This window comes from Dermacentor variabilis, chromosome 4, assembly GCF_050947875.1.
Source record: "Dermacentor variabilis isolate Ectoservices chromosome 4, ASM5094787v1, whole genome shotgun sequence".
NCBI classification, from domain to species: domain Eukaryota; kingdom Metazoa; phylum Arthropoda; class Arachnida; order Ixodida; family Ixodidae; genus Dermacentor; species Dermacentor variabilis.
In genome coordinates this window covers 31,701,815-31,724,749 of record NC_134571.1, presented here as the reverse complement: position 1 = coordinate 31,724,749, position 22,935 = coordinate 31,701,815, and the positions used below count along the sequence as shown (strand labels likewise).

The following is a 22,935-nucleotide window of genomic DNA, read 5'->3' as shown; positions in this document are numbered from 1 at the left end:
TTGGGACACAATCGTTATGAATAGAATTCCCTGGGAGGGATTTTCGTTGATGCTTCTGTTTCAGTTGCTTCATAGATCAGTTTGTAGAACACTGCTTTAAACTATAGGTTACTCTTCATGTGGTGCCCTGTGACAAAATCACTTGATGTAGTATTAGTTCAAAAAGTGAAAAATCATTGTATATGCAAGATAAACAGCTGACTTTTCATACGCAGTGTAATGGTATATTAATGCAAAATAATATTAGGAGGCTGCAGGGAGTTCTGGGTATATTTTGTTTTGATTCTATCCATAATCCATTTTTGCGGCATTAATGAAAAATTGTGTTAACAGCAATGGTGGCACAGTGATTGCTGAAAGCTCAAGTGTGAAGCTTTAGCCAGAACACTAATGTACTTTTCTGACGTTTTGTGTTGGTGTTTCTAGGAACTGGTGGTAGTTCCAGGATTGCTAGCAAATGACATGTTTTTCATCTTGGCTGTCTTCAATTTTTCACTTGCAACATATCCTGCATGTTGTTAAGGAGGTAATTCGAGTACTTTGGTCTATTAATCTATCAATTGGTGATTATCGCATAGATCCTCATGTCACCACAAATAAGGTATTGTTAAAGAAGTTTGTCGTCATGCCTGTTTTGCTGTTTTTGGTAATCACTAACCTCGCGTATTCTCAAACAGTCCTTGACTTGAGAGTTCTTGAGCTGAGCACAGCACCGCCCCTCGACTGATGGAGACCCTACGCTTCTCGAGACTGGCCGTGGGTGATCATGAAGCGCAATGACTTCTGTCGAGGGACAATGCAGCTATTCACTTTATTGAGTTGAAGTGGAGTGTTAAGTGGAGGAACATTCTAGAATACAAGTGTTTGTCTTCCATGAAGTATCTAGCATTTAGTCTGTTGTATTATAACTAGGGTGATCTTGCAGAGAGTAGAGGAAGAGACAAGCTTAAAGCTTCCCCCCTTTCTTTCCTGCCCATATGATAATAGGTTGAACCTGCCCTTTGTTAGAGCCTGTATGACCAGCTCGGATCAAATTGAAAGTGCTGTGAACATAGAGCACCTCATCGCCTTGCCTTTGTAGGACCTGTCTCTGTGGCTGCCTACAGTAGTCGCTGGAACACGTCTGCCCCTAGACTTCTCTATCCCAAGGCCTTCGGATGTCACTTGCTCATCTCCTCATTTACTTAGAGGCAACGACATCTTTACATCTGACAAGTGAGTTGCCATATTTGCTTGCAAGTCCCTGTTTGCAGTAAACAGTGTATTTTTTTTTCTTGTTAATTAAAACATTGAGCCTTCACTCACTTGTGGCGCCTCGCATAATTCGGTTTTTGTGGTTTGCAAGAGACAGGCACAGCCTGCACACCAAGTTCCTGTGATAACTCAAGCAATTAATGAAACATCATTAATGAACATTTAGGTGCTCAGTCTGTGGCATATATTTAATTGTAAAGTTGAAACCTGTAATTCTTGTAATAACATTTCGGGGTATTCTTCAGGCTTAATAAACCCGGCTCCTTAGCTCAAGTGTTTTGAATGTTCTTGAGGCGGAAAATGTGGCAATCAGAACATATGACTGTTATCACGTGGTTTACAGGTTTTGACAGATTCCGCTGTTCTCTCCTTCGACTGGTCGTGCCCTAGCTTTGTCAGGTAGCCTGAGACAAAGGCTTCTTATCCTTCGAGATACTGATGTGAATGATGCACAGGCTAGCTGCTGTTATGCCCTAAAGGGACAACAGAGGGAAATATTAAGCGAACCTTTATCAGTAGGTTGAACTCCTGCACTAGCAAAGTGTCCACTCTTGCCGTGAAAGGATACGTGATAAGCCAGAAAAGACACAAATACAATAGGCTGGCAGTCTTTCTCAGGTCAAGTTATTTGTTGATCAGTAGTGGAGGGCAACATCGTGTCCTGAACAAACCAAAGACTGCAGGCTTTGAGAAAATTTACTACTCCATAATGGGCAATCATGCAAGAAAGTATATTTTGAAGTAGTTGTGGGTTGAATCCTGGCCATGGCGGCTGCATTCCTATGGGGCCAGAATGCAAAAACGCTTGCGTACCGTGCATTGGGTGCATGTTAAAGCACCCTAGGTGGCCAAATTAACCCAGAGCCCCCCAATACAACGTGCCTCATAATCAGATCTTGGTTTTGGTGCATAAAACCCCAGAATTTAATTAATTTTATTTAGTGTTAATTTGATGTTGTCATACTGATCTACCGGTGCTAAGTTCTTGGTGCAAAACTTTAGAAAGGGAAGTCTGGCCTTCAATTTCTCAAGTAATAACGTTTTTTTCCCTACATTAATTAAAATAAAGCTAAAATACCGATGCCAACTCGTGCATCCAATGAATTATAAGGCAAGGGTGCAGTTGAGGGACCCCAGAAAAAGAACTTGAAGTATGCACACTAATATAAGGTGATATAAAGTAGCCGATAAAATATTAAGACCTAGTGAGAATTGCCTTAACTACCAAATTGGAATAGTCTATACAAATTTTACATTGAGATGTAGCTTCACGATGTGAATTTTGCCTTATGATTCGACTTTATGGCAATATGCTCTTCATTACGACAGGATGCTGCACTCCTTATTGCTACAATTTGCGCCGCCGTTTAAAACCTGGATTGCCAGAAATGCGAAGCTGCTGCCGCAATGATGAAATAGTGATTGAACTATCAGCCTCACATGCAAGGCAGGAGGTGACTTCGAGGGCAAAGAATTCTGTGAAAAATAACTTTCCTTATATTCGAATAAATACTATAATGTGGTGTTGCTCTTTAATGTATATCCCTTTAAATCAATTGGATGATGGGCGGTTACCTCTAGTATACGGGGAGATGATGCAGTGTACTGCTGTCATATCTCACTGACGTGATAGCAAGGTTTTTGCAGATGGAGTGGTCTTGGAAAAAGGTAACCTTTCAAATTTCATATGTAACATACAAAAGAAACTTGCGAATTGGGACAATAATTAAATTAGCCTGTTTACCTAATTTATAATTGCACCTTGTCGTGTAAGTCAAGCTTGCCTACCTTTACTGAAAACCCAATTTTCAGAACAACACATTTTTGGGTTTTTTAAACTCGGGGAAGTAGAATAAATCATTTAAAATAAGCTTTGAAGTTCTTTGAGGTATGCTTTTGGCTGACTTTACCTTTTGAGTGAGCTTACACAGTGAAACAACGTACAATGATCTGCTTCTCAATGTGGGATGCTGTGCTAAAATCGAGATTTGTGCCACAAATACACAATTTTATAATTACATATGTTTTTTTGAATTCTTCACTTGGTGCAGAAGCTTCTCACTAAGTTTCGTTGCTATCTGTGCTGCAAAGAAGAATAGAAAGTTTTCTTGCGTGACAGTGGCGGGCGTTTGCCATTAAAACCACTTGTGAATGTTGTCACTAAAATGTCGCCACAGAGCACAAGGGAAACTGAGCACAGATTGTTCGAATGATAGTTACTTGTGCATTTTAGACATGAAACCTATCAATGCTGTAGAATAACGCAGAGAAAAAATATTTTTGGCTGTAGCAAACCGGGATTCAGTGGTAAAGCAAAACTTAAACGACAACCAAAAAAATGGCATAGTATTTTCAGTCACGGCGAATCTGTATTTACTGTTAAACTGATACTGAAACTTAGGCTGAAGGATTACTATTGAATAACAGTCCGTGAATACTCGGACTACATGTGGCACACAAAACCTTAGCTGATTCCGGCAATCCGTTGGTGCAAAGAGCCCACCATCGAGTCTTCAGTGGAGTTATTGCCAAAGAGCTAGTGTCTTTATTAATTAGGCAGAGCTCCTTAAACAATATTGAAGGATTCATATGCAGAATTAAAATGAAGCACTGAGTGCATTAGTTTGGAAGAGCAGCCCGAAGACTGAGTTCGCAGCCCTGAGAACACTGGAGACTGCAGCAACCTTGACTGTGCTATTAGTTCTGTGAGGGCGCATGCAGCATATCAAGAGATTGCCCTAAAAGCTATTGCTCAATTATGGAGTCCAGACAAGAAATTGTGCAGCAAGGAACAACGGGACCCATTTCATGATCACTGACAAAGGTGCTTGACAACTCTAAAGCTGAAACAAGAGAGAGAGAAGACGACTTGAACCAACTACGGCCCAACAGTGTCGTGTTTGTGGGTGTTGCTTTTGATTACGACAGATGTGTGCCCTTATGTCATTTTGCAGTCTTTTTATTGTTTCTCTGTTTTCTGTTATTGTGTACTTCTTATCAAATATTGTCAGCCTTGTGACATTTTGTGCTATCCAAGTAACTTGTTCCAGTGGATTTTATCTCAAACATATCCCCTAAATATTTCTTCAGGGGGAGGTTTCCTCTGAGCCCCTCATCACCCATGGACACCAGTCAAGCAATTTGGAGCCCTCCTGCAGCACTGTTGCGACCTGGCAGTCCCTGCCCATTTCCTCGGGTGTCTGCTTGTTTATTTTCTTTTAATTCCTTAATCGAGCTATGTAAACATTGTCTTGCTTTGCATATGTGTTAGTCCAGAAATCCTTGAATATGGACAAAGTGGCATTGTCTTTCCTTTAGCCTGCCAATTCCTGTAAAAATGATTGTGTAATGGAAATGTATGCTTCTCAGTACGTTCACTCAGATACAAGGGAAAGGTGAACTTGAGTTAAAAAGCAGCAACAGAGAGAAAGAGAATAAATTTAATAAAAGGAGCTTGTCACCTCACCTTGTGGGCAGGGAGGAGTCAAGGGGGCTAAGTATGTGTCGCTTTTGTGGCAAGGCGATAACAGCGACAGAGAGAGAGAGAGAGAGAGAGAGAGAAATGAGATGAAAGGAAGTTGTGGGAATAATCCTTTTGTCAATTTTTGGACAAATCCAGAGTTTTTATGTGGTCATTCCGACCTCTTCTAGAAGACAACGCCTCTTGATTTCATGTAGCTGTGAAACTGCTGCATGTTCAGCATGCCAGGCTCCATCTTTATAGGGTTTGGGTATAGGGAGGCAAATCATGTGCTTAGTTAACAGCTGTACTTTCAAATCGTGTTGTTTTTATTGGTGACAGCCATTACTTCGCTTACTTTCTCACATCTGTCACGTGTAACGCAGGTCATAATGTGTATGAAAAATAAGTTATTTCACCCACAAAAAGGATAAGACGATGACTGAACGATAAAAAGGTATGCATACGATGTGATGGTGGAAATGCGGGTGTCGCACTGGGAGAGATAAACGAGTGCCTCACACAGGCGCAAGTGCTAAGGGCCAAACAATATCTTCCTTACCTCAGTAAGGAAGCCTTCGTTGCGGTGAGGCTACCTTATGTCACTCTGAAAGCTTCCTTACTGAGGGGCCCTCGGTGAAGGCTTCCTTAGTGCTTCCTCAGCGCTTCCTCAGCATAAGGTAGCTCCAAAGCTACCTTCATGCGTCCTTACACCGCTCCTGGCCCTGAATGAGCGCTTCACCTCACTGCTTAACAACGTGACCTTTGCTTGCGCATGCGCGCTGTCGGTCACCTGCGGAGAAGCGCGAGCACGGTACACCTTGCCAGGCATGTTCGTTTCAGTCACGCGTACAGCATGAAAGTATTGCTAGGCGTTGCACGACGCCGGCATGCCAGCGTTGATGGAGCACGTCAAGTTTTGCACTGTAATGTGCTACTTTTTTTAAGTTTAGTAAACAAAACTAAGGTTAAGCGTCCACGCTTCTCTATATTAGCTCTTCAATTTAAAGATTGTGCAACGATACAACATCTTTTATTGAATAATGGTGTTCGCGTAAAGCTTTTAAGAGATAATCTCGAACACAGGCATGCCGCAACCGCTCCTTACGTGAGGATGGGCGAAGGGAGCTTTCAGAGTACGCTTGCTTCCTCCATCGGTCCTTCGCTGTAAGAAGTCCTCACGTGAGGTTAGGAAGCGCTCGAAGGAAAGGAACATTTCATTGTTTGGGCCTAAGTGTGGATGCAGAGGCGCATCAGACAGATCAGCACCATATAATTTAGCACCACTGGTATTGGAGCAGGCTTTTGAACATTGTCCTCTGTCACATTTTGTGTACTCACTCAGCTAGGTAATGTAAATTAGTTTTTGAGTTTGAGCCTGGAGCAAAACAGCATTTTTGAAACTGTCAAGGCCATTCTGGAACAGTCATTACATTTGTTTCCATGAAGTTTCACACGATTATTTTCTCCAGACAATAAATAGAGCCTTAAAAATATGAAACAATTGCCTCTAGACATACCTGCATGTCTGTATTGCAGTATCATCAAGTGGGCATTTTGATGAACAATGTTTGCAATGAGCTTCGATAAAAGCAGACAAAACATTAATTTGCTTTTTTCACCTGCCTGTTGATTAATAGCTGCAGTCAAGGTATTTAGCCCATGTTAGATTTTAGTGCCTGTTCTTTCATTGCTGCTGCCATGTGGGCTCCATTTTCAATACGCATTTCAGAGTACTGCAGCTCCTATGCACAAGTGTGCAGTGATATTACATTAATGCATTTAATTTCTGTTTTAGGTCCGTTCCTTCTTGCGCAGCTTAGATGAAACAACCCATGTAAACTACTTCACGAAAAAAAAAATGTGTTGGGTGCTTCTTCGTAGGGTCCTGAACCACCCCTTGATCTTGGGCAAAAAACTCTCTGCGAATAACATGCGCTTCTGTGAACATCTCAGCCATATTTTGCGCGGTGGCTTGATTTGATGGAGGTGAAATGCAAGAACACCTATGTACCGTGCATTACAAAATTAAGTCGAAAATTGCCTGCGCGGTGCAATGGGATACAAATCAAAACCACGTTCATAACGTTTGTATGCTTTACCGCATAACATGGGTGTATTGCGGCGAAGCTGGCTTTAGGAACCTTGCTGCCGTTGTGCAATACATGTCAGACCCTTATACGAACTTCTTGCTAAAGATTGGGTGCGCCTTAGATTTCTACTTTGTTCTCATAGAAAGTTGGCACGCGTTTGATTTGGGGGCATGTTAGCATCAGGCAAGCATTGGCAAATGAATCGCCAGTGTGTCATTGCATTATTTATGCGTCTTGTTTGTTTAGACCCGTCGAGGTCGAAATAACAGATGTCTCTCTAAATGCAGGGCACTTCTCCAAAACGTGTGTTACTATCAATTTTCAATTTGCTAAACATCAAAAGTCCTAGAACAGTTAAAAGTCAGTCCCATAGTGGAAAATTATTTGTGTGCTCCGTAAGCGAACTGCTCTGAATGACTGGATTTTATTGCACCTGCAAACCAAAGATGCTCGCCTTTGTCACCTGCTTGCTGCAATTGCTGTATTTCAAGACTAGAGATTGCATCTCAAGTTTAGCCAACCCATTGAATGTATGTGCATCTGGAAACTGCATTGATTTTTCACTTGGCAGCATTTTGTTGGGCTAGTGGTATTGGGTGTACTCATCTGATTTGTTTCACTTATGGTGCTGAAGATTGAAAAAATGTTTTCTAGCCAATCATGTACCAAGAGAAACAAAGGTTTGAGAGCCATGCAGTTTTTGACTTCAAGCCCCAGACTAGTAAGTGTATCTCTTTCTATGCTTCCACTTTCAAAATTGCATGTTTGCTTTCTTTTCTTTGTTTGATTGATGTGGGAGTGGGGAGTGGTTTCATTTCAAGTTGAGTACTGAGCAATGCATGAATTGATGCAAACTAATCATACGTGGCTTTAGCTGTGGCACGTTTACATTACACAATTAGTTAAATGCAAAAGAGTTGTGGGAGAAGCAATCAACAAATAATTTCAAAGTCAGTCATAGCTTTCTTGTGTAACTTGTTGCATGTCCCCATGCCATCTTTGAATTGCAAAACTATATGGGCACATTAGCGGACATGTGACATGGCAATCTCGCTACCAACCACAATGCTGAATGATACCATGACAGACTATATTGTCCTAATCACCTGCAACTCTGCAGCAAAGTAACCCCATTATCCATAATATTCTGGCTGCAACTTCGTTGCAGTCGCTATCTACAAGCAGCTGCACTAAACATTCGAGGTGAATGGGGCGCTATCGCTTTAATATATTTAAGGCTACATACTTTTAGTATTACCTTGGCACATCCATTCTTGGGGATTACCCAAGAAGGGGTCCATACCACTATCGCATACTCAGTGCCGAAGTTGTCTGTTCAGACACATACCCAGTGGCACAACCCGGGGACCCAAGTTGCCTACTAGGCCATATAGCAGCCAACAGTAAGTTCTCTTCAGACACATACCTATTTGTGCAAGTTGTCAGATTTGAAAGGCAGCAGCCAGCACATACCTGGCGACTCAAGCTAGTAAACAACTTGGTTCATGGATTATGTGCTACTGTTTATTGTGCAAAATCATACAATCATTTGAAGTTGTTCAAACAGCTAAAGGAAGCTATTTCTTTAAAATAGTTACTGTGTATTAAAAATGGCTTTCTGCAGTGAAATTTCTCTTTTGCTTAATTTCTTCTTTTTTTTTCTCTTTTGCTTAATTGATACTATATATACAATCTAACTAGCCTTGGCAAAGCTGCACGGGTGATAGCCACCCAATTTTTTTATTAAGGGATTCTAAATGGCACCTTAGTAGACCACATGGACATTTAATGCAGTAGAACCTCGTTCATGTGTTCTGGAAAAAAAATACAAAAGAATAATACAAACGGGGAGACGTACGATCTGAAAGACTGGTGGTTGACATCGACATAATGCGAAGCATTGTCTGAATCGTTGCAGCAAGACACACCAATGTGCGCCGAACTGCTGGAGCTTGAGAGGACCAAGACGTGTGTTGTCGCTTTTTAGACGTTGGCAAACTTAAGTTTTTGTGCTACTCAAATTTGGCCTCGGTGAGCAGGCTCTTCGAGTGAAGAATTTTGGCAAGAAGTTTTGACGCGAATCGTTGTGGCACGAGACAGCAACACATGTCGAACTGGTGGGGCTGGCCCAAGGTGCACTTTATCGTTTTCCCATGGCTTAGTATCTCAAAAGAGCGATGCGAAACTGAAATGAAATCAAGCTGGCGAGCAACACTGGAATACGATGCCTATGGTGCTGCCAGAGTGAAACATAATGCCCACTTTGTGCCGCCCACAGCAATGAATTGTAGTGCATTTGGGTTCTCTACTAAATGTGTGCTGTACATTTATTATGGCACGACACCTCAGGCACTGTGAAACAGATAAGATGCTTATCGCAGTAAGGTTGGTGGTGATAGCTGTGAATGCGATGTGTGATGGCCCGAGAGGAGATTCGCTGGTACCAAAATGGGAAACCGAGTGCACGCTGGCATTTTCACATTAGACGGACAGGCGAGCACTGCAAAAAAGCGTCTGCAGCAGCAGCTACTTTTCTCAATTGCATGTGCCCCATGTCTTTTCTTGTTTACATGAGATCTAGCGGACGGAAAGCATGTCATGCGATGAGTTTGTGTTGTACTGAACGTTAGTGCCGAAAGATCACGTTTTCTGGGAATGTATGAACAGGCAAAGAATGTGTAACTGTGCTTAGTAATTTCTTGCATTTTTGGTCACGCGTATTGGCACTGGGAAAGTATACGCAATGGGATCATATCAACGAGGTTCTACTATATAATGCAGATCTTGGAACCATGCATGCATGCTGATCATTCCTGGACATGGAGGCACATTTCTTATTTAATGTCTCTTTGCTATGATGGACTCTTGACTTTTAACACTCTTGGTTATGTGTCACTTCTCATGAGCAGTAATCGTGGCATATTTAAATTGTGGTATCAGAAACATTGATCTTTAGAGCCTTTTTTTAAGCATCCGCTCTAATGTAAAATTATTCGGACACCACCCTGTAGGTACATAACATGAATTGAGGCTTCTTACATGGTTCAAAATTACATTACAGTTTGTTTTTAAGAAATTAACACTGTAAATGTTTATTGTAAGCTTATTTCCCAGCCTTGAAACTTTCGTAACCTTATGTACATGGGTCTCTGTTTTAGTAAAGCTCCAGAATAAGCCCCCAAATATATTTGCTCTGTGTTACTGTCCGCGTTGATTCATTTTACTTTCATGCTACCAGGTATACCATCCAGCTATGGTCAGCCTACCACTCAGGACATGCCATTGAAGAATGATGTAAGCCATAGTTCTAATTTTGATCTTGGGTTATTTTCCTGAGCGGACCATAATAATCCAGCGAAAAGGGTCTGTTATATCCAAAGTGTCCTGTGTTTAAAGTTATGGTCATGGTAAGTTGGGAAATGGTGGAACTTCACGTATACAGCTATCCAACCCAAAGATGACTGCAAAAACGGCGAAAACATTCAAATTAGAATAAACTGGTAAATAGGATTACGTGGTAATCGTACAATCATGTGGCACGGCACCTCGCTGTCCATCGTTTTCTGGACGCTGGTCGCCAACAAATGGCAGTTTTTCTACACTAGAACATATATACACCCGCACAATGGCAAGATTAAATATGTTTTACATTTGCACAATGGCATAGCGGCCGCGAGCTCTCCCCGCCCGCCCAGCTTGAGCACACGTTGCTGCGAGTGATATCTGGTACTTTATATGTACTCCTTTAAATGTTTTGTAATGTTCAGTCACTGACTACAGTAAGCAGAGAGAGTGCATAAACTGTGTTTTCTTACCGTATTTTTCTGCCTATAACCTGCACCAAAAATTGACAGCCCGGAAAGAAAAAAAAAAAATCTGCACGTATAATTTACAGAAGTTACTGCATACAACAACACTCAGATATTTGCAAAAACAGTCTCCATTTGTGAATGCACAACTAGTTCATGTCATATCTTTGGCCAGTGGCACTGTTTCTCCCCCTCTCCTGGCCATGCTGAACTGTAACTGCCATTAAAAGTGCAGCTCATCGTGATGAGAGTTCTAGTTTGCTAGAGCTGTGTACACTACTCGCTAACTACTAAACACAAAATGAATGGGATACCATGAAGGATGCAACACACTGGGGTGGGGAGAGGTTGTCGTTCCCTTGGAGATAATGAAACTTTAAATGACAGGCCTTATCTTGAGGGCTTATCTTGCAATACAGCAATAATCGTCATCTGTCTTGCTTGCGTTTCCTTTCTTGAAAACGCTGTGCTCGCTACTTTCTTTTCGAGAATGCTCTGCCATGCTGATAATGCACATGCCGTTTATGATAGAAGTACTGGGCCTAAAGAAAAGAAATATGGATGAGACAGATGATGATTATTGTTGTGTGGCAAGATAAGCCCCAAAGCATGTGCATTTGTTTAATAAGAGTGTAGGAGGTCAGGAGGTGAGCATGGGCAATTTCGCATGCTTGCGCCGCCCTGGTGATGGCATAAAGTGCATATTCGCAGGCCTCTTCTGCCGTGGTTAGAAGGAATGTGTCCAGTGGCAATGTTTGTTCTCAACCTAACAGCAGAGAAAAACTAGGAGTAACCTGCAGTGTTGTGGTGCGAAGAATTATTTGCAAATGTTACATAGGGTAGATGGATCAAGGACCCCCAGTCAGTATGGTCAGATGAGACATACTTTGCAAGCATGTCTGTCGGGGTTCAGTTTAGATGCTTTGTGAGACCATTAGTTTGCAGATGATACCACATTACTGCATGTTAGCATATTTCTTACAATGCATTTTTTGTATATGTATTCACATATGTATTCTAATTATTGTATAAACATTGAGTGTGCTCTCCCCCCCTTACACATTGCCTCTAGGGGCCTGTAAGGTATATTTAAATAAATAAATAAGACATAGTCAGCTTGTGCCTGGTTGACTATGAGTGCAGAATGTCAGCCATGACATTCAAAAGGAATGTTTGGCCATGGTTAGTGAGCAGTTGTGGAGTTCCATGTTACAAAATTACGTTGTGTGAGAGAAAATTGGTGACATCTGTGGTGCAGCTTGTTGGAAGCATCCTGGTTATTGCCTAGCACGGGATGTGATCTGTCGTCGCAGCGGCCCACTTCTTGCCAGATGTTGATAGAGGGAAAGGGCCAAGTAAGTACTAGCCAACGCAAAAGAACGGCTCCTACGGGACATCTAGCAGCTGAAGGCACTCAGCAGGGAGTGTCAATGGTGTTTTTCGGTGCTGGCATTTCTCACACACCGCAACACATTGACAGAGTGGGCAAGGCCTGGCCAAAAGAAGTGTCAGTGAACCTGGTCATAAGTGGGGGAGATGCTGAGGTGACCGGTGGTCGGTAAGTCGTGAAATTCATGGAGAATCGCTGACCGGAGGTACTTAGGAATGACGAGGAGTAAGGCCGGATCATTGGGATGAATGTTGTGGTGGTATAATGCACCATCTCGGAGGGCAAACAAGGGACGTATGGGAAGTCGAAGGTTCCAAGTGATCAGCAATGGCGTGCAAGGTGGCCCGCCACGTGTGAATACCATTACAACCAGAGATCTTGCATCGGTCTCTCTCTTCTGATCATGCTTTCAAAAGAATGCGATTCGTGTGATAAACTCCTTTCTTTTGTTCATGCTCTAAACTAAGAGATTATCACTGCTGCCTGTCATTCAATGTTTGTAGAGCACAATTAGCCAGAAACTGAGCGCTCAATACCGAAACTCGCAAGAACAAAATTTTCTTCCTCATGTGTTGCAGCAGTCTTTCATAAACAATTACAGAATGTCATACATGTAATATTCAACAATTCAATGTTTGTGTTTTGCAGGATTCTAGCGTTGTGAGCCCTGGTATACAAGCCCAACTCCCAGCAGCTCGCCACATCGAAACGCCGTACTATGGCAACTTCACCACCACCGTATTTGACCCATCTATCCTGGGTCAACGTGCACACACAGAACCAGGGCTCTTGAACACACCACCACCTCCATCTTACGACTATGTTTCCACTCCTCCCTTTACTTGTGTAAGTGCCTGTTGTTCTGCAAGCAAATCATTGTTATTGCTATTGCTTTCTTTCTCATGCCATGCTTCCTGGTTTGCGACTTGCTTTATTACCTCTTTTAAAAACCGCTTTGTAAGTGGGATTTATGCACTGCTTGTTATGGAATAAACAGTTGTGATTAGAGTACCCGCCGTGGTTGCTTAGTGGCTGTGGTGTTGGGCTGCTAAGGGTTGTGGGATCGAATTCCGGCTATGGCGGCCGCATCTCGATGGGGGCGGACTGCGAAAACACTCGTGTACTTAGATTTAGGTGCATGTTGAAGAATCCCAGGTGGTCCAAATTTCTGGAGTCCCCCACTACGGCGGGCCTCATAATCAGATTGTGGTTTTGGCACACAAAACCCTACAATTCAATTCAATTGTGAATAGATGACTTAAAAAAGTGCAGTTTTGGGCATTCCATTGTAGATGGCCAACGCATGACAATTGACTTTGAAACAAGTGTGGATACAGTGTAAATGCAATTGAAACTTTTGCACACACCATTGGCAAATCAGTTGACATTAATCCGATTACATCTAAAAGACACGAAAAAGAATAAGGTGAAATAGAAGGGCCATGGCAGCCACTTCCAAAGAAGGCAGACTGGGAAAACACTCATGTACTGAACATTGGGTACACATTAAAAAAACCTAGATAGTCAAAGTTAATCTGGAGCTTCCCACTGTTTATCACACTGCCGCTCGTATTGGGTGGACATCACAAGTGATGAAATCTCAGTGGTGTAAAATAGGGATCGGTCGGTTTCACGGGCAATGTTGACACTCTTGACACCAAAGCTGTCATGAGGGGTCCAGAAATCAGTACTTAAGGCAGGAGGTAGCATCTCTTTACCATCGTTCACTTTGCCATCTAGATAAATTCCCTTCTCCCAGTTTCCTTTCTGCTCCCTTGCTTCCTGTATGTTCGTCCTATGGGTTTGCCCTCTTTTTCTGCTATAGTGGAGCATGGCTTCTGGCATTGTGATAATTACACACCACCTATTCTGGTGCTCCCTTTCATCTCTTTTTCTCTGTTCCTTGCTGTGAGGCAACACACTGATGAAGAAAAGATCAGTTTGTACTCTCAACAGCAGCAGGAATGTTCGTTCTTTGTCCACTTCTACTTGCAGTCTGCACCCTCTCCAGATGTGTTGTGCAGCCCACCACAGAATGGGATCCTGAGCACCACCACTCCAAATGCTTGTGCGAGTGATGCCCCCCTGCCATATGGTCAGGAAGTCACAGCTGTGCAGCAGCCACAGCAGCAGCTGGTTGCTTCCTACTCTCCAGTGCCCTTTGCTAACATGCTGTTCACCTGTGAGCCACCAGCACCTTCGGTTAACCTGGCTGCTCAGCGCTCTAGTGACCCCGAGGGAAGTGACCTCCCCACTGGCAAGTGTGGTTCCTTGTCTTGTCTCCAAAAGTCACCGGGAGCAGCTAGCTGTTTACGCTGCACTCGGTCCCAACCAAGTTCGCTTTCAGGCTGTGCCTCGCCCTGCCTTGTGATTTGTGAGGGCCTGTCTTACTTAAAGTGCAGTACACCCAAGCTGCCCTTGTTCTACCTCACCGCATGTTATGTGGCAGCCTTTTAAAAAACCAGCAATGCTGTCAACTGTCCACTGTCTATAATGTGTAGCCACTGATCGTTGTACATCTCAAATACACTAAAACCTCATTTACTTAAAGTCCACTAAACTGCGAGTTAAATGGGCTTTTGAATTGCCAGAAAAACAATGTAGCAAAGAAATGGCAGAACTGTGCAACGCAAGCCTGTCATGTTCATTTTACGTTTAGCAGCAGGACTACCCGAAATAATCGTTGGTGCAGGATTGCTTCGTGCAGTAGCTCGCTACACCAAGGTTCATGGGTGTCCACTTTCGGAAATAGTTTAACTTTCACAAGAACCAGTGCTGGAGGTGTCAAAGTATATGGCTGACAGTGCTTTTGGCACTGTGCGAAGATAACGAGCTTGGCACCTTGAGGCTCGCAAAAGTGAGACTAAACTCCGAAAGTGATCGCTGAGGTATACTGCCCATGATCTATAGCCCGCTAATCATTCGCAGCATTGCAGTCACCACTGCCACACTCAACAAAGCTGCGGACAAATTTCAGGGACTAAAGTGGGCTCATTATCATCCCAGCCATTGTCTACTGGTACCCTGCCGGTGACCTTGTCTTCCATGTTTGTGTACACTGTCTGTGAGTTTCCTTCTGTGTTCAGTACTTGGCAGAGCTTAGTTAGCCTAGTTTATGGGCGCTGTTCTTCACAGACAAACAGGTTAACATATCACTCCAATTACAGATTGCCAAATTGGCATCCGTACTAGCCCAACAGTAGCCAAAAATTAGTGTTTTCTTCTGACGTGATTCCAAACACAGTATAATTTCGCACAAAGAAATCTACATATTTGTTTGTTTCGAGGAGAATAGAAGGCCGAGATTTCACCAGAAGCTTGTGCTTCTGGTTACAGTCTCAGAGCATGTGAGTTAAAGTAGCTATATCGGTGTGGCAGGCTTTGCATATATTTGTCGGGTATGTGCCGGGGTAGAGCCTGTGGTATTGTGCCAGGTTAGGGTACGTGAGTGTCTGCAGTTATCTGAAGGCCATCGAGAATTTTTCCACCTTTATGGTGAACAAATGATGTTCATAATAGTTGGAATGTTAGTTCAATTGTTTCTATAAAAAGAAAGTAACAGAAAGAGAATGCACAAGAACAATTTCTCACTACACTTAAGCACATCCGGCACGCAGCAAGTGTTGTCTGCTTGTGTTACAACGTACTCCATTTTGACGAGAGCTCTGCGGTCAGAGTCGGTCTGTCTTTTCACGAGCACTATGATTCGACTTTGTTGCGTTGCGGACTGCAAACATAATGATTGGCAATATGTCAAGCTGTGACTTCGTGACCTTCTGCAAGGCTGCAGATGAGCGAACTGGCTGCAGCATATCGAACTGCCGCTATCCGATCGGCGCCAGGATTTGCTCATTTGCGGCCGTCACTTTACACCGGAAGATTACTAACGCAATAGCGTTTCGCGAGTCCAGTATTAGGGCAAGTGCAAGCGCAAGGGGACAGGGCCTGGCCGCTTGACTGTGCCGTTTAACGGGATGAGCAGAAGCGCAAATGTGAATGGTCTGTACAGTGCAGCCACCTGGTGGCACAGAGCTAAACCATACACAGTAGCAGTAACGAAATGTATTCTTTGCTGCTGGTGTAAATTTTTCACAGGAGTGTAATCATCAACACATTGTTTTTGTAAATGTTTGAAATGTCTCGCACTTGGTTAGAGCAATATTAGTGCTTTGTTTGGCTGGTTAAGCTCTGTGCCAACAAGTGGCTGGACTATGCAGACCGATCAGGCCGCTCACGTACGTCTACGCTAAAGTTCCTTCATCAGCTTCAGTTTATGCCTCCAGCCATCTGCCGAAACGCCCAGCTTGCCTGTAGCTACCGGTGTACCAGGCACATTCAGCGCTTTTATAGAATGCTCGCAACACACGCTGCTTTGATAGCTCTCTCTTGGGGTCGACTGCCAAGCAGCTGGCGGAGAGTTTGGATAGGCTTCGTGCGCTCGCTCCTAGAGAACCGGAAGTCGACGACACGACGTGCCATCATGACACAGAGCCATTGAAGGTGTAGCTTAGTCCCGATCACTTGTTTGAACAAGTTGAGAAAATGCATGACTGTGGAGGAGGGTAACTGGTAATCCTCCGTAGCTCTTAATATGAGACGTTTCACACAAATTGTGGTGCGAATGATTAACTTTAGCTATACCCTACGAGTCTACAAAATTTGACTGAACAGTTTCAGGGGCCCTTTAATAAAAGCCACAATTGCCGCCATTTTGATAACCTCGCCACCTCGAACAGGCACACTCACATGCAGATCCGTTGGTAGCCGTAGCCACCTCCGCGGCACTTCTAGGCCTAGCTGCTTCGAGGTTCGGTATTAAGCTTCTTGCCGTTCTGTGCCGTGTTTTTCATGGATAGAATTCGCCGCTGTCAGTAGTGGCACCAACACCGGCTTTGTGGTCATCGCGATTAGCTTCCAAGTTCGAACAGCACAGTGCGTTGCATAATGCCAGTTCCCGAAAGTCAACTTCGTCTCATTACAGCAATGTTACACGGTGAAGCATAACAAGTGTGGGAAGGGGCAACTGTCACGGGACACAGTATGTATTCCTTAACTATACACACGCGCACCCGCCATCTCTTGTCACAGTACAAGCACCGATATGCCTAATAAGTGTACTGGCAGGCCTTCAGAGCTTTTTTGGGCGTGCCTGCAGTGATTTGAGCGCTTAAGGGCTGTAAAAGACATGCATTCATTTTTTCGGATGTTTTCGTGGCCCCTAGGGAGTCCGAAAAATCGTATGCTGACTGTACAACTGTCCAAGAGGATATTTCAAATAGTTCGTGTGGCGAACGCGCAGCCGAAGGAGAATAAGAAGACAAAGGACCTAGGCATTGAGCAATGAATGGGAAATTAAGCATGCCACCGCTTTTTTGAAGAAACTTGCACTCTAAAAGCAAAGTGTTGGCTGATGCCAAAATGCAGGTGTCTCTCATCCAAGCAAGAAAACTTTAAAAAGAGTGAACCTCAACACTGAAATGCTGTGCGTGCAGGCTGAGAGTATGTCAGGACAGTTTAGGTAGACTTACCAGCTGATGTGAGAGAATCTCACTTGTGATAAAGTTCGGGCCTCATACCATTTAGCTTGCTATCAGTTGATAGAAATAGCTCATATTCGAAAATATTCTGTATACATCTCTTTTTTATTCATGTTTTAGAATGTTAGACTTGATTTGCAATGGGTTTTACTATTTCTTTTGAAGATATTTTATTCGATGTGCATTTTACTAACCCCTTCCTTCTGTTTTCTTTTTGAATAAAATAAACACCACCCCTTGCTATTCAAACTGGATTACGTTTTTTATTTTTTAACATGCTTACTAGAGAGTGACACCATTGGGCGACATGATGTAAGGAGCCCGTCTCGACATAAAACAAAGTTGTAAGGGACTCAGGGAATATTGCAAAGGCACTCAGGGAAAACCTGGAAAGCTCAGGGAATTTCGAATTGTAAACTTGGTAGACACCCTGAAAAACACAAATAGCATCACGCAATAAATGCACTGATCAATGGTATGCATTCATCATAGTAGCTAATGACAATGTCAAAACGCAGTGCAATACAATACATGAAACAATACAATAATTGGCAGACAAAATGCAGTACGATATATGGCAGTTACACCTCAGAAACAGGAGTGTTAGCAAACTGGCAACTGCAGTAGTTTGCTATATAGATCAGCAAAGCACGGTACTTAGTGATTGGCAGCAGCACTGATGATTTGCTTCATATTTGCGGCAGCCAAATTTGGTATGCGAAGGACAACTTCAAATGATCATCTGGCTCTAGGCCCCCTCCTCAGCACAGCTTATTTAGTGTCTTTACACTAAATAACAGACAGGTTGTAAAGAGTAGAGGGTGTTATGATCGGCCTGCAGGGGTACTGCTCTGCAAACCTATCCCAGCCCACTGTAGTTGTTTCAATCGACTCGCGGGGGTGGCGTCCTTCAGAGAACCGGCGACGCCGGCAACATTAACTGACCATGCACCTTCTTCAGAGAACTGGCGATGCCAGGAAAGTTAAAAGTTAACACACCATGCATTTCCTTCGGAGAACTTCTGAGACCACAGCAAAGTTAATCAACCATGCGCCTCCTTCATCGAGCTGACGGCATCTGCAAGTCAAGCCACGTTTTTGTGTACTAGCAGAAACATGCACATGGGTGAGATTTTTCGCGCTGTTGGGAACCGTATGCACACAACGTCAGAGCAGTGGAGAAGAGGTGATGACATAATTGACGCAGCTGGTCCTTGCACGAGAAAAACCAGGAAAATGAGAAATGAAAAAGCAAGTGATAATGGTGATGATACTCCGACTCTTCTCTGTAGCATGTGGAAACACGCACAATTAACTTGCACTGCTTTGCACAGCTTCACCTATCATCAGCGCCCACATCGCAGAATCGCTTGCTTAGTCAGTGAGCCTCTGTGATTTGTCATCCCAGACGGTTCAGGACTGCCCGAGACGCCACATAAGCAACGCTTATTGGCTAAAAAGCACTGCTCGGGCAGTCCGAGGCTGTCAAGGATGGTGCCTGTAGAGCAGCTCCAGGGACAGTGCTTGGTTCCAGTCTCAAAGGCCATGTATTTATGTACCGAAAGCACCAGGAGCCGCAAACATGTCAGGGCCGTCATATTTTTGACACTGCCTCCTAGAGCCGCCCTCAAACTCATTTTTCCAAGACCGAAAGCGCCCTCGGCCTGATCCGAAGAATCGCCAACAGGTACCGCGGAATCGGGGAAGACAATCTGATCCGGATTATCCACGCCTTCGTGCTCTGCCACCTCGCTTATTCAGGGGCTATGCACAACTGGCTCGTATCGGAGCGCAACGAGATCAATGCCCTAATCAGAAGGGTCTTCAAGCTTGCCCTCGGCCTTCCCATCTGAATGCACACAAAAGACCTCCTCAATTCTGGAATTCACAAGACGTTACAAGAAATCGTTGAAGCCCAAGAATTTTTCCAGTTTGTCAGTCTCTCCGGTAGCCCAGCGGGCCGAGCCATACTTGGCAAGCTGGGACATAACCCCACGGTTGTCTATCTCGACGCTGTGGAGCTGCCCAACAACGTAAGATCCAAGATTTACATACACCGGATGCCACGCAATATGCATCCCACCTACAACAAAGGACAAAGACAAGCCAAGGGTAAAGCTCTGCTCGCCAGTGCCCGCTTGAAGAAGGACCAAACATGCTTCATAGACGCTGCTTTGTACGTTCAAGAGGAGGCTTCTCCTCGGTGGTCATCGACTGTGATTCTAAAATCCTTTGCTTCGCTACCATCTGCACTTCTAATTCCAGCATTGCAGAGCAGGTTGCTATTGCTCTTGCATCGACGGACAGTGTGCATGACACGATTTATTCAGATTCCAAGGCTGCTGTTAGGGCCTTTCAGATGGGAATGGTGGCTCCCCAGGCCCTACGTATCATCCAAAGTGCTAAAAACATGAAACATCACTCTTTGGCCTGGTTCCCTGCACACCTTGGAGCCATTGAGGGTGCCTCGATCAACCCCAACGAGGAGGCGCAGTCGGCTGCACGAGGTTTGACTGACCGTGCGCTGGGTAACGCGTCCTCTCCTGGGCGATCCGAGCCTCTCTGCTCATACAACGAAATTTGCAAACATAGTTATCTGTCAAGAAGACTCCTGCCTTTGCTTTGCCTCACTCCTCGCTGTGCAGGGCCCAGGCAGTCACTCTTAGACTTCTGCAAACAAGCACTTACCCAAGCCCCGCGGCACTGCACACAATGTACCCAAAACGGTTCCCCAGCCCGGACTGCCCTCTGTGTGGTGATTATGCGGACTTCGAACATGTCCTGTGGGGCTGCGCCTCTGCTGGTCCCCCTTTCACCCAAGAGGAAATGAAGCTAATTAGGGCCCAGGATCAGACCTCTCAAATCCTGGCAGTCCAGAGGGCTCGCGAGAGGGCCGTCAGGTTTCACCTGATGGTCCCCGAGTGGGCCTAGCCAGGTGACGTTGAGTTTGCTTACGTCTATAGTGGACCAAATAAAGTTGTTTCACTCACTCACTCACACTGCCTCCGGGATATGCAAAGCAGTAAGCGTGTTGCAGCATGCCAATCTCGGAGGCCAAAATCGGGAAACTATGAATTGTGCGGGCGCGTGCACACCGACTTTTCAGATTATTCAGTATAATTCACATTGCAAATTACGGGATGCACAGATTCTACAAATTAACCAAACTTCAAGTAAACCGAAATTGAGTTATAGAGGTCTTTAATTGCCAATAATCCACCACTGTTAAAAATTTTAGCAACTTTATTAAATTTCTGGTCACTTAATATATGTACACAGCATGCAAAAAATGGTTTTATACTGATGTTTAGTGTACATAAAGCAATCTCATGGTGACCACAATCTATGCAGAGATCTACTGACTTGTCTTTTTAGCTTTGGGACATCAAAATCAAATCGATCTATTGATTTTTAACTGCTGGTAAGAGCAAATATTATTTTCTAACTTATAGTAAATGGTTAATGCATAGTAAATAATTGTTCTAGTACTTTGTAAATGTATACTTATTACTTAATTCTTGTTTAAGTTTTTGCTTGGTTGGGTCCATCCCAGATTCTTTTAGAACAAAATGTAATCCTCCTTCAACTAACGGTTAACCAGTCTCCATGGTCAGAATCTGTGATATTGTAGGAAGCTTCCGCAGGAACTTCTAGTTGGCATTAATAACTATCCTTCATTTTTACATCAGCAGTGGCTCCAGTCATGACAATTGATATTTTTTGTATTGCATATAATCTACCACTTCAGTGTACGTAGTAATTCCTATTTAGTTCATCTACATTGTTGTTCTGCATTGGATACATTTTGCCGCAAGTACAGAAAGCTGGACAATTTGTTAGTTTGGCGTAGTATAATAAGAATGTGGAATTTGGACAGTGTGATGAAGTAAACTGATTAGCATCAGTAAATTTATTCACACGTGCATGATTGCACAATTTAGTTAATTCCCAAATTTTAATGCCAGCGCTGTTCTTTGGTAGCATTTATTGGGGACAACCTGCCTTATGGAAGAAGCCTTTTGCATTGATAAGATTGCGGATGCCTCTGTAAGAAACTCGTCCGTTTCACATGCACAAAAAGGAAATAGCATGTAATCTATAGTGACTTCTTGTCTATTTTATATTTAATGATTTCGGGTTTCAGTATCTGAATTTTATTTTTGGCCAGTGTGTACGCTGCTGGTATGTTCATTTTTTTTTTCTTTTTTAGCTTAATATATTTCTGGTGTGAATAAGTTTGCTGTTAGTCAGTGCCTTTGTGATTTTCCTTTTCCCCTATTCCATCCAAATTTAGTGCTGTTTTTCACCACCTAGCACTTTGCTTGGTGATTGACAAATGATTACAATTGCTACTTCTATCTCTCTGGTCTTTCAGATGTCCCGACCCTGCGGTTCTTTTACAACATGGGCTGTGATGTACGTTATGCTTACATTTCTGTTTTTAGGCACAAGCTGTTTGCTGTTGCTTGTTTTTACTGGCTGTACCGTGACTTAGTCCAAATACCATACAAAGGCACACTGCGTTACCATTCTTGGCAATGTACAATGGGTTAACTAGTGCAAAGTGAATGGTAATTAAAAAAGCCACTCTGTTCATCCTCCATCAGACATTAACCAGGGCTTGGTGAAAAAAAAAAGTGCATGTGCCAAGAATAAAAGAAAAATAAACAATGGGATGTTTCAGGCCCCGTACGGGTCCCTTGATCACAATGAAAATATTGGAGGGAGGACTTATGGAAGCACCTCCTTTGCGTAGTATGGGGTATCGCGTGGCGTGCTCCTCACAGGTTTGGCTTATGGCACTCAATAAAACACCACGTGACAGCCCGCCTGGACATTTCTGTAAGTATTCTCAAAATGAGGGAAGCTTCTACTCTCAAAATAATCTTGGGCAAACTAAACCACAGAATCATTTACAGATGCTATATCTTTACCAATTACATACAGTGAACGCCACTGCACGCGTTTGCAGCTATGGAGTCTTCCAAACCGGCTTCTAGCGTGAAAGGTAGGCAAATGCTGAGGGCAAACTATGTGAAATATGTCCTTATAGTGTCTGTATAACCAAATGGAACATAACAGAATAAAGCTTCAATGCAGCGATCGCACGGGTTTGCAGCGACTGACTGTGCGTCTGCATGCATGTCCGCGCACAATGTTTCTCTTTCACTGCGTGCGTGTTTTCGCACCGTGCCGGGAGCTTTAGGCTGCAGAATATGAGCATTTGACAGTACACAAGCAACCATTGTTGCGTTGACACTATCAGAGCTGTTGAAAAATAATTTCGTTATAGAGACTTCGACGCCTACGGCAACTGCGATGTGCCATCGTGACTATTCATTCGTTCTTTGTTTTCTTTAAATTCCTGGACATTTTAGTATTATTTCTGAAG

At 43.5% G+C, this 22,935-nt stretch overlaps 1 protein-coding gene across 3 annotated transcripts in view; it reads left to right on the top strand.

The window, feature by feature from the left end:
* The window catches only part of LOC142578879 (UDP-N-acetylglucosamine transferase subunit ALG13-like), a 76,050-nt gene that overhangs the window by 43,619 nt on the left and 9,496 nt on the right, over positions 1–22,935 (top strand). For 2 of the 3 annotated variants that reach the window (XM_075688546.1, XM_075688545.1), the window contains exons 15-21: positions 1,082–1,215; positions 4,345–4,450; positions 7,462–7,528; positions 10,046–10,101; positions 12,655–12,852; positions 14,002–14,263; positions 21,919–21,959. In XM_075688546.1, coding sequence (XP_075544661.1) covers positions 1,082–1,215; positions 4,345–4,450; positions 7,462–7,528; positions 10,046–10,101; positions 12,655–12,852; positions 14,002–14,263; positions 21,919–21,959 — 864 coding nt within the window. The remainder of the gene's footprint in view (positions 1–1,081; positions 1,216–4,344; positions 4,451–7,461; positions 7,529–10,045; positions 10,102–12,654; positions 12,853–14,001; positions 14,264–21,918; positions 21,960–22,935) is intronic. The other variant, XM_075688547.1, reaches the window with a different exon arrangement.